Source organism: Urocampus carinirostris, chromosome 11, assembly GCF_059441175.1.
Source record: "Urocampus carinirostris isolate Australia breed hairy pipefish chromosome 11, RoL_Ucar_1.0, whole genome shotgun sequence".
Lineage (NCBI taxonomy): Eukaryota > Metazoa > Chordata > Actinopteri > Syngnathiformes > Syngnathidae > Urocampus > Urocampus carinirostris.
The window spans coordinates 19270093-19282419 of NC_142359.1; the positions used below are offsets into that span (position 1 = coordinate 19270093).

The following is a 12327-nucleotide window of genomic DNA, read 5'->3' on the forward strand; positions in this document are numbered from 1 at the left end:
TTGATTAATAGTCGTCAGCAAATACAGCTACAGTGTGTGCTTTGCGGGTGGCGCCTGGCTTTTGCAACATCCAGTGGACCTATTTAAAACTGCAAGTCATTATTTGACGCAAAGCAGATCATTTTTCTCTTATGTTTCTCTCAGCATTGTCTCGCTACCCACGTGAAATGATGTGCCGGGACCCTGAGCCATAAATTTGAGACGTGTGTTTTAGGGGGTGAATAGTGTACACTTCTCAAACGTTTTCTATTGGAACCCGTGGCCATTTTAGGGTCCACCACCACCCGACTTCCACACACACCAGAATTTCACCAGGACAAATTCTGGGATTTTGTAATTTTAATAAATAACCGACAAATTGGGTGGTCATCACAGGAGGATGATCTCGACTGTGTAATGGAGGTAGATGCTAGATAACTGTCATCAGTTGGCAAAGAAGGAACATCATTGTTTTGGTTTCTTTAGGCACTAGTGCAAGGAACTTCAGCAATGATAGGCTATGAATGGTCTCATCTCATCTCATTAGCTACACCGCTTATCCTCAGTAGGGTCGCGGGGGTGCTGGAGCCCATTCCAGCAATCAGTGGGCAGGGGACACCCTGAACTGGTTGCCAGCCAATCGCAGGGCACACGGGGACAGACAACTCACTCGCTCATTCACACCTAGGGACAATTTGGACCGGCCAATTCACCTGAAACGCATGTTTTTTGGAATGTGGGAGGAACCGGAGTGCCCGGAGGAAACCCACGCAAGCATGGGGAGAACATACAAACTCCGCACAGGAAGTCTGGAGCTGGATTTGAACCCACGCAGGAGGTTCCCAAGACATGAACTGTGCCGCACATGCGCTAACCACTGCGCCGCCGTGCTGCCGATATGAATGGTAAATAGGCTATATTATCCATCCATCCATCCATGAATTATCTGGACCGCTTATCCTCAGTAGGGTGGTGGCGGATGCTGGAGCCCATCCCAGCAGTCATCGGGCAGTGGGCAGGGGACACCCTGAACTGGTTGCCAGCCACTCGCAGGGCACACAGAGACAGACAACTCACTCGCTCATTCACACCAAGGGACAATTTGTACCGGCCAATCAACCTGAGATGCATATTTTTGGAATGTGGAAGGAAACCGGAGTGCCCCAAGGAAACCCACGCAAGCACGGGAGAACATGTAAACTCCACACAGGAGGTTTGATCTCATGACCTCAGAACTGTGCCGCACACGCGCTAACCACTGCGCCGCCAAAACATGGGTTTAATATTACAACACTTTGTAACAATTCTTGAAAAAGACAGTTCAGTGTTTATTGTAGACTAAACCACTTATAAAGTTTACACAAATTATTTGACGCTACAAAATCTGCACAGGTTGACGATCTATGAACAGATGTACTGGTTGAAATGCAGTTGCAGCTGTTTTTTTTTCCTTTTTAGCTTTATTTGCCCCCCCCCCCCCCAAAAAAAAAAATAAAAAAAAATTTGTGCATGATGTTACATAATGTATTTTATTATTTGGATAGAAGCAACAAAAACAACTTTAAGAGGCTTTAGGGAGCTAAAAGTGTCGGCTCTTTTCAGTGAGCCGAGCCGAAAGAGACGTTTCTCGAAAAAGAGACGGAATTCCCATCGCTAATAACTTATTTGAAGCTTCCTAACTGCTAAAATCTTCAATCACGTAGCACAACACACATTGGGGGAATACAGATGACAGGCAAAAAGTGCAAGATGAATGTTAACAGTCCTTCTTTTAACGCCTTTCTTGTTCTTTTCCTGACTTTTTCGGCTCCACCTAGCACAGGGGTGTCAAACTCATTTTAACACAGGAGCCACACTATAGAACAAACATTCTCTTGGGGGCCCGACCAGAAGACTAGAGAGAAAGAAAAAGAGAGAAAGAAAAAAGAGAAAGCGCGGGAGAGAAAAAGAGAGAGGGTGGGACAAACAAAGAGAGAAAGGGATAAAGAGAGAGCGAGAGAGCAAAAAGAGGGATAGAGAGAGAGAGAGAGAGAGAGAGAGAGAGAGAGAGAGAGAGAGAGAGAGCGTGAGAAACAAAATAGATAAAAAGATAAATAGTTGGAAAGGGGAAAGAAAGAAAGAGAAAGACATCCAAAGAGAAATAGAAAGAGAGAAATAGAGAAGGAGAGAAAAGAGAAGGGGGTAAAGAGAGAAAGGAAAGCAAAATAGAGAGAGAGAAAGAGGGAAAAGGAAAACAGGAAGAGCGAGCAAAATAAGGTAAAAACACACAGAGAGAGAAAGAGAGAAAGAAAGAGAAAAAGAGGCAAGGAGTGTGAAAGAGAAAGATAGAGAGTGAGCGAAAATGGGAGGAAGAGAGAGAGAGAGAGAGAGAGAGAGAGAGAGAGAGTAAAGGAGGAAAGAGAGAGAAATACAAGTACAGTACAGTTTGTGAGAGGCACCTGGCTTTGGCAACATCAAGTGGACATATTTGAACCTGCAGCTCGTTTTTCTCCTGCGCTTCTCTCAGCCATGTCCTGTAGGCCGGATTCAATCCCTTAGGAGGCCTGATCCGATTTGACACCCCTGACCTAGGACCTTTCTGCCTTTGTTTCCGGTTTCCATCAAACCTGACTCATATCATTCGCACTGTTGGTAGGCCAAATCAACTTGAAATTTGGGAGTGGAGAATGGTAATCTCACCTTATCTGTTGCGCAGAATGTGGCCAAATAGCTGACTAGAGAATGTATGCGTGAGCAGGGTTGGTTAGGGTTACTTTAACTTGATTACTCCAATACCAAATATGCTAATAAAAGACAAAAGAAACTAAATATGAATAAAATTACTCAATTTTGTGCCGGCTTGGGGAGTAACGGAATACATGGAACTGCAAAAATGATGTTGGCAAGATTTATTTTTAATTTGTTTCTGTCGCATTTTATGTTAGTTTTGCCGGAGATCAAAGAGATCAAAGCCAGGAGAGAAAGCTTACCACGTGTTGTGAGTCATCATTTTATTCACATTTAGTTTCTTTTGTCTTTTATTAGCATATTTGGTATTGGAGTAATCCAAAAGTAATTGAAAGTAATCAAGTTAAAGTAACCCTACCCAACCCTGTGCGCGAGTAAGGTTAGATGCAAGAGTGCAAGTGACAGATACACGTTAAAGTTATTTTGAGCTGGACTTTCGGGAAATCTCCTGTTCTTCCCGATTAGTCACTCCGGCATTGGGGAGCCCATTTTTCCACGAACAGCCTGATTGGCATGATTTTACTGTGGTTTCAGCGTTTTTCGGTGCACACGCGATTCACTGTCGTCCACCGACGGTTTGAGCCTCGACGGTTGCCGTAGTCCACCAGGAAGCTCAGAACGGCGCATTTTTTGAGGAGAAACACTAATGTGGAATTCATGGATGATATTGATGTCATTAAACGCTTTCGGGATCAGTTTAATCCTCAGAGCGAAGCAGTGAGTATCACAAACTCAACGTCAAAAAGTGTGTTATTTTATGTAATTTTTGTCTGCTGCAACCTAAGTTTCCTTTGTCGCTATAACTACATACAACGTAATCAGTAATTGACTCAACGCGTATATTCACGCTTTTATTTTTATCTATCAAAAACTCTACTGATGTTGTCTGCAGGAAGCCAAATGGTTAGAAGAATTATTTCAATTCGTTCGGGTGTACCTGTGGCCTCTGATGTCAGGCTCCTGCCTTCAGACGGGTGAGACTACATAAATATTGTAATGACATGTTTCATATGGGGCAGCACGGCGGGGCAGTGGTTAGCACAGTTCTGAGGTCATGGGTTCAAATCCAGCTACCAACCTTCCTGTGCGGAGTTTGCATGTTCTCCCCGTGCTTGCGTGCGTTTCCTTCGGGCGCTCCGGTTTCCTCCCACATTCCAAAAACATGCATGTCAGGTGAATTGGCCGGTCAAAATTGTCCCTAGGTGTGAATGAGCGAGCGAATTGTCTGTCCCTGTGTGCCCTGCGATTGGCTGGCAACCAGTTCAGGGTGTCCCCTGCCCACTGCCCAAAGATGGCTGGGATGGGCTCCAGCACCCCCGCGACCCTACTGAGAATAAGCGGTGCAGATAATGGATGGATGTTTCATATGATCTTCTTTCAGATTATCCTACTTCGTACTTACAATCAGTGTCCGGTGGATTGCTGGAAAACAGCAATTAGTTGCAGTTACTAGTTACTTCATTTAAAAAGTAATTCAGTAAACCCCTAGAATACTGACCAAAAGTTGTGCATTACTCTGAAAGTAACCCTTCTAGTTACTTTATATACTCACGTTGAAGCCGACCCCCGAACACTGCTTTAAGATAGGAACATAACATAAATAAAACGAAACTTGTTGAAGCAGTGAACCCTTCATATTTCTTGGTTTGTGCAATTTGAATGTCTTTCAAAAACGAACACTAAGCCGAGATACTCCATATCCATTTTGTCTCTGGGCTTCAAAATACTCACAGATCCTTTCCATATCTGGGTATTGTCCAAAACGCTTTTTTTCCTCCACGCATGGTTTATTGTAAAAATAATTGTGTAAAAAAAAAAAATATATATATATATATATCTCGTTACTTTTACCGTACATCCTGCGCTCACGTTTGCTGCATTGGCTTCCCGTTGGTTTGTTGTTCCTGTATAAGCCACGCCCCTTTCACTACTGGTGACACACAACAATATATGCGCAGTGCATGATTTCAATATTTCATAGTTGTAAATTCGGCTTGGATGCGAATATATTTGATTGGGACAATATCTCCATGAGAAATTTTGGGTCCTCGTACTCCGTGCTTGAGATTGCACCGCCATAGTGTTTTAGCTGTTTCTTGTAGGTAAATTTAAACATTCCCACCCTTCTTAGGATGTTGCCGGCAGATCGAGGATTGCACAGTATGTCACAAAGGTGAGTACACCACTCATATTCCTGGAAATATATCATCATTATGTTTAATTGAACAACACGGAAGAAACATCACTTTGACACAATGAAAGGTTATCTAGCAGTGTAAATGTATTTTTCCCCTCAAAAAACTCAAAATATAGCCATTAGTAGCTAAACCTCTGGTAACAAAGGTGAGTACAAACCTAAGTAAAAGTTCCTGAAATTCAATATTTTGTGTGGCCGATACGATTTTGCCTTAAATCCTCCGGACCACAGATTTCACCAAAGCCTCACTAATTTGCCACTGTAATGCTCTTTCACCCCGCCATGACAATACGACGGAGGTGGGGGATGTTGTGCTTCTTTACTTTCCGCTTGAGGAAGCCCCCAAAGGTGTTCTATAGGATTTGGATGTGGAGACATGCTTGATCAGTCATCCCCTTTACCCTTAGTCCCTTTAGTAAAGCCTTAATCATCTTTGAGGTGTATTTGAGGTCATTGTCAGGCTGGAACATTCCCCTGTGACTCATTTTGCTCCAGTATTTCACAGTACATGCTTGAGTTCCTGTTTTTCTTAATAGAATGCAACTCCCTAACTCCAGTTGCACTCATGCAACCCCAAACCATGACATTCCCAACACAATGCTTGACTTTAGGCACAACACAAACATGTTTGTACTCCTCACCTGGTTGCCGTCACACATGCTTTACACCAACTGAGCCAAATAATTATTCTTTGTCTTATCAGACCAGAGGATATCTTTCCAGTAAGCTATTACCTTTGTTGACAGACTTCTATTCATTGTGTCAAAAGGATGTTTCTTCAGTAATGTTCTATTAAACATTATAATGAATTCTCTGCAGAAATGTGAGGGGCGTATCTACTTTTGTCAAATACTGTATATGACAACACAAGTGATGCAGGACTATTCAGGAGTAACCGGACACTGCAATGCATACTCTGCATTTAATAAGTAATCCAGTAACGCAGCATGCAGTATCGGCTGTGAAGTTACAAAATGTTATCAATGACGTGCCACAGTAATTGTTACTGAGAAAAAGAATTGCATCCCAGGAAGGCGTTAGTCTCTACACTGCTCGCGATACCAGGTCACTAATACCATTAGCCAGAAGCTACCCTGTGTGAAGTTCGCTTTTTCTCTCTTATTTGAACAGCATTGCAAAATAATACACATAAATGCACCATAAAGTACATGTTTTACCACAATCTAGTTATGATTCTCAGCAGATGAAGCTGTATCTCATCTTTGCGCTAGTGTGCTGAAGAGAATATGTGAGAAGGTGTCCAGCACACACACATTGCCCGTCAGCTACAGGTAAGTATCCGGTCTCCCTTCTTTAATTGCATCGCGTCCCTGAGTTTTGTTATCTGTTGACCAGGTTGGTGTGCATCTCCGAGCTCCTCTCTCACCAGAGGCTGGCATGTGTTAGCAACCTGTCCTGGAGCACCAACAAAGAGCGGGTGCTGGCCGAGGAAGTGGCAGCGCCGCTGCCTGGTTGGCGGGCTCTGCCCAGGATGCACCTTCTGCTGATCGGCCGCCTGACGCACGGCCAGGACGGAGAGTGGAAGCTTGTGGATGCCAGTGGTAGCGTTACCTGTGAGGTGAGTTTGCTTCACATAGCAATTAGTTTGATGATTAATTATTGAAACTGATGGGATGTTACAGGAATGCATTATTGTCGTTATCTGTGTCTAACAAGCACTCGTGTATAATACGCACCCTTAGTTTTTGACATTACAATGGTACTTCTTGGGAAAGGGACAATTCGTTTTTGATTATTTCACATTAGGAAAATACGCTGGTTACTCAAGCAATTTGAACTACTAGCACAATCCTGGAACAAATTAAGCTCATGTACCACTGCATACAATTTTCTTTTACTATTTCTCAATTCAAAGTACCTTGTTTTTTGCACTTTTTTGAACCATAAAAATAACTCAAATTGTGTGTGTGCTTATACACGAGTTTTGTGTACATGGTAGTATAGTACAGTATTAGTGCAATGATTGATGAGTCGAAAAATATGAATGACTAAAATCCCAAAACATGGTATGCAACGGGAACCGAACCCAGGTTGAGGCGCTTTAACCTAACCAGTGATATTGATGACATACGAAAAGGCATTTGATTTTATCTAGTATCCAACTTTTTTTTACTCACAGTACCAGCGGCGAATGTTCTATAATAGAGAAAACAGAAAGTCGTCCTGAAATATATGGGGATGGTGTGGTTATCCCTCAACCACTAGGGTCATAGAGGCACCAATTCCTTTGTTGTGTCTTAGGCAAATACAGTCTGGTGGCACCCATCCCTCTCCAGGCCAACAAATGTTTCCACCTCGGTCTCGAATCGGGGACTGTTGGTATGTTAGGCGAATGTGCTAACCACTGCACGACGGGAACACTTAAATTAATTCAAAAAATCCTGACGAGAGAGAACTCTTTGGTGTATCTCAAGAATGATGATGAACTGGACATTAAATAAATTGAATTGTCTTCATAGTCATTGATATGATGATGTGAAACATTGTATGCAACGAGATTAGACATTGCACTTCAGGGTAAACATGTATTAAAGACTTTAAAGAGAAAAATAAATAAAAGACTCGACATTTAGGATAAATAGGCAAACAATATTACAAGTTAGTGCTTAGAAAATTGCCTTAATTGTATAAATAGTGCAATGAAAAAGAATATTGCATCGTAACAATATTGCAATGAAAATAAGCGCAATAACATTCAGGAGCCACAAAAAATACTAAATATGTATTTGTATATGTGCAATGTATTTATTTAATGTACTTCAAAGTCCAATTCATCATCAGAGAGTTGTTTGCCTTGTAGTGCTTTTTTTGCGTTTTTTAAATATCTTTTCAGATTCAGATTCAGATTCAGATCTACTTTATTGTCATTCTAGTACACGTGTATACAGAACGAAATGTCGATGCATCTGACCCCCACAGTTTCCTTGAATGTACAGATATAAATAATGTTGTATTGTATTTTGGCTACGTATAGTATTTTACCATAGTGCCGATAGTGCAAGAAGAGTAGCTAACCAGATGTGCAAAATGGGCAGTCAGGTTAACAAGTCAGGTACACAGTAACATTAACACTGTAACAATAACGCTGTAATTACAATAGTGCAGAGAGCAATGTGCAAGGAGTGGCAAGCTATAAAAAAAAACTGCCAGTAGTGCAAAAAGTCAGATTAGCAGCCGTTTAGATTTAAGTTAACTATATGTTAGATTGACCATTTAACAGTCTAATGGCCAGGGGGACTAGACTATTGCGGAGCCTGGTGGTCCTGCACCGCACACTGCAGTACCTCTTCCCAGAGGCTAGCAGAGTGAACAGTCCATGATGGGGGTGAGAGGGGTCCCCGGTAATGTTTTTAGCATGGGATAGGCAGTGCTTCTGGCCAATGTCCTGAATGGAGGGAAGTGTAGTCCCGATTATTTTCTCTGCTGTCCTCGTTACCCTCCTCACACTACCCCAGTCGGTAGCGCTGCAGCCTCCACACCACACAGAGATACAGCTGGTCAGGATACTCTCTATGGTGCCCCTGTAGAATGTGATGAGGGAGGGTGGGGGCAGGTGGGCTCTCCTCATCCTCCGCAGGAAGTACAGGCGCTGCTGTGCCCTCCTAACCAGTGATGCTGTGTTCACGGACCAGGTGAGTTTGTTTGTAATGTGCACCCCTAGGAACTTGATACTGCTGACAACCTCCACAGCCTTGTTGTTGATGCAAAGTGGGGCATGGTTGGGCTGGTTTTTCCTAAAGTCGACAATGATCTCTTTAGTTTTGTCGACATTCAGGACCAGGCTGTTGTCCCTGCACCAGCCCACCAACTGCTCCACCTCCTCTCTGTAGGCCAGGTCGTTGTCATCCCTGATGAGGCCCACCACTGTTGTGTCGTCAGCATACTTCACGATGTGGTTTGTGGCGGACCTAGGGACGCAGTCGTGTGTCATCAAGGTGAACAGCAAGGGGCTTAGGACGCAGCCTTGGGGGGAGCCCGTGCTGAGGTAGATGACATCTGAACTGTTCTGACCTATCCGCACTGATTGGGGTCTGTCACAGAGGAAGTCCAGCAGCCAGTTCCGCAGGGGGGTGTTGAAACCCAGGAGTCTCATTTTGTCTACCAGATGTTGTGGGATGATGGTGTTGAATGCTGAACTGAAGTCCAGGAACAGCATCCGCACATGGGTGTTCTTCTCCTCTAGATGTGTCAGGCTCAGGTGAAGCGCAGAGGAGATGGCATCCCTGGTGGAGTGGTTTGGGGCGGCTTTCCGTTTTCTCCATTCTATAACATTCATCTCTGGTGCATCTCTGGGAAATGAGATAAATTCGAATGCCTTTTCGTATGTCATCTATAACAATGGGGGTTTAGTGGATGGAATTCAGCGCTCTCACCGCCCCGACCCGGGTTTGATTCCCATTGCATACTATGTTTTGTGAATTTTGTACGCAATATTTTTCGATTGATCAACCAATGCACAAATACGATAATATACGACCGTAAAACCTCATGTAGTAACGCACACCCAAACTGTGTTTTTCTTTTTTAGGTACAAAAAAAAATCGCCCTATACACAAACAAATGTGGTAGTCATTTTTCTTTAGCACTGAAAAAGATTAAATCTGTCTATTTAGGTTGTATCTCCCTCACCTCTGTGGATGGGTCGTCTCGTATTGCTCCCTCACTGGCACTATATCCCCACCAATGGCCCTGGGCAAGCACAGCACAAAGCTCCGGGATTTGTGGAGCTCGTCTGCTCTCCGGTACTGCTGTGTCCTGGTCCTCCACAGGGTTCCGTCACCGGTTCCGTCACCATCAAGGAGGCTGTGGCTTTAATGGACAAAAGGTGTGTCACTCTTCAAGATCATAAAACTTGTCATACATTGGTCAAATTGCCAATTTACAATTGATTTATCATGACCCGGATGGGCAAATGCTGACAACCTTTGATTATCAACTATCAACCTGTATTGATTATAAATTATTTGATCATAAATTTTGAAAAAAATCACTGCGGCGCCCTCTGGCTGCGGCTGCATCGACTCGCTACAACGGGTCAGGTGTATCGACATTTCGTTCTGTGTACATTGTTACAAAGAATGACAATACAAAGGAAATTATAATTATAATTATAATGCCCTCTGCCAAGGGTCTCTAAATTTGTAGGGATGTACAGTGGAACCTCGGTTCTCGACCCTAATCCGTTCCAGAACCCTGTTCGAAAACCGATTTGTTCGATCACCAAAATCATTTTTCCCATTAAAAATAATGTAAATCATTTTAATCCGTTCCAACGCCCTGAATGTTTACCTTGAATGTTTAACGTAAACTTAAAGCTAACCCAGGCTAATCGTACGTTCGCGTTATCGTAATCTTCTGTACGAAAGATTACGCTAACATGAACGTGTAAACATTAAAAAAAAGGATAAAGAAAAGAATTATGAATAGGATTTCTTACCTTTGTGGTGGTCAGCAGAAGGCGCTCGCACACCTCCTTCATGTTTTGCTATTATTTCTTTCTTAAATGCAATAGTTGTACGCACTACTTTTCTTTTTTCACCTGTAGCAACTTTGCTGCTTGCACTGACTTTCTTCGGAGGCATAATTAGGGGCCAAAAATACTTTGTACACCTTATTAAAAGCGAAAGCAAAACTAAGCACGTTTTGGTCACGCGAAGAGCGATCTACACCCGTACGCCGCTCAGCATCGCACCCTAGCGTACGCACTCACACATTACCGGCGTTCGAACTCTGATTTTTTGAACAAACAGCGAAGCAAGAATTTCTCGAAATTTTTGGCATGACTCCGATTTGTTCGAACTGAGAGGCGTTCGAAAACCAAGGTTCCACTGTATTAGTAGCCATTGTTTAAATGATCCCGCCAGGGTCTCATTAAGTTGTACTATTAACGGGGAGTCAATCAAAATAACTCTAAACTATATCTTTATGAAAAAGATGGCAAACGCCGTGTTGTGCTTGCTTGCACACTTTTTGTGACCTCTCATTTGCTTTTGGTTAATTGGTCGATTGGTTGATATTGTGGTGTCGTCTCTGTAGCAATGCTAATATGTGCGCTGAGCAGAAGGTGTTTGGGGGTGACAGTAGCAGCACATTGAGCACAGGAACAGGGCAAGAGAGGCAAGAGTTCACTGTAAAGGGAAAAAATAAGGCTAGTATATTATAGTAGTATAATAAATGTTTGATTCATTTATTTCATTTGTAATGTTACATTATTATTGGTTATATGTCAGTTAAGATAACCAAAAATTCTGAAGAGCTGTTTGTGAGCTGGTTCTTTGTAGTGAGACGAATTGAAAGAGCTCTCTGGTCAATAGTTACCAGGTGAAAATCTACAGGGTGCGGGTGCTGGACCTCCTTTAAAATGTTTGAATTAATTTGAATTTAAGGTTGTGTCTTCATGGATTGTAAGTGATTGAATTTTGTCATTAAGTTCTTGTAAATGCTTGAAATTGTTGCCATGTTTCTCAACAAGCTTGCTTAAAAAGTACACCGACACTTCTCTCTGGTGGCTTCACTTTACCATTGTCAAGTCAAGTCAGATTTATTCATATAGCCCTTAATCACAAAGATGTCTCAAAGGACTGCACAGGATTACAATTACACCATTACCTGATCTTAAACCAAAATACATTTCTTCTTGCCTTATGATTAACGGCAGCTGGCATTATTCTGTATGGTATTGTCCAATGAAGAGATGTGAGTATTACTGGTACGTTTAATTGAATGCAAAACTTGTATCAGGGATCTGGTCTGTTTACTCGCAGATATGATATCTTAAAATAGTATCATAGCATCGCATCGGAACGACACTAGATATTTTTGCTTTAATTGGATAACAAACATTTTTTTTGCATTAAATTCTACTCTGGTTTCAATGCTTTGTGGGTGTGGCTTGTTTGCTGTATCATTGCCTTTCATAACTAGTGTGTTCATCATTCAATAGTTTACAGGGGCACACCTTCGTCTTAAATCTAGCTTCTTGATTTTGCTATAAAGATGCACTAGATCAATGCGTTTGAATTTAAATTGTACAAAATCCTCCACCCTAGACTGACATCCACCGGGGTCTCCGAAAATTCTTTGGGAAACACTGCTGACTTGGGCACTTGTGCAGATAAAGTAGCTTTCTATGAGAAAATCTCAATTTGGCCCAAAAAAGTGAGCTATGCACTTACGTTATATGTGTGACGATGTATTGTCATTATAATTTGTCATTTTTGTTTGCTGGCTGTATTAAAAATAAATGTAGCTGTAATTGAGAAACTAAAATGTGGCAAAAAGTGCTTTTATCTCCCTTGTAAAAAAGTCTTACACAGTGTAAAGACAATTCTTCAGGGTTTGTACGGGTGCTTGGAATCCTTGAAAATGCTCTGACTTTATAGTTGTGTCTTGACGGATTGTAA

General features: G+C 42.3%; 1 protein-coding gene across 1 annotated transcript in view; it reads left to right on the forward strand.

Moving 5' to 3' along the window:
- Positions 1 to 3261: 3261 nt before the first annotated feature.
- ctc1 (CTS telomere maintenance complex component 1) overlaps positions 3262 to 12327 on the forward strand; it is a 34176-nt gene continuing 25110 nt past the window's right edge. Inside the window, 6 exon segments of the mRNA XM_088347822.1 lie at positions 3262 to 3423; positions 3599 to 3680; positions 4838 to 4879; positions 6105 to 6195; positions 6260 to 6482; positions 9538 to 9749. Of these exon segments, the coding sequence (XP_088203948.1) occupies positions 3364 to 3423; positions 3599 to 3680; positions 4838 to 4879; positions 6105 to 6195; positions 6260 to 6482; positions 9538 to 9749 (710 nt within the window). The 5' untranslated portion in view covers positions 3262 to 3363.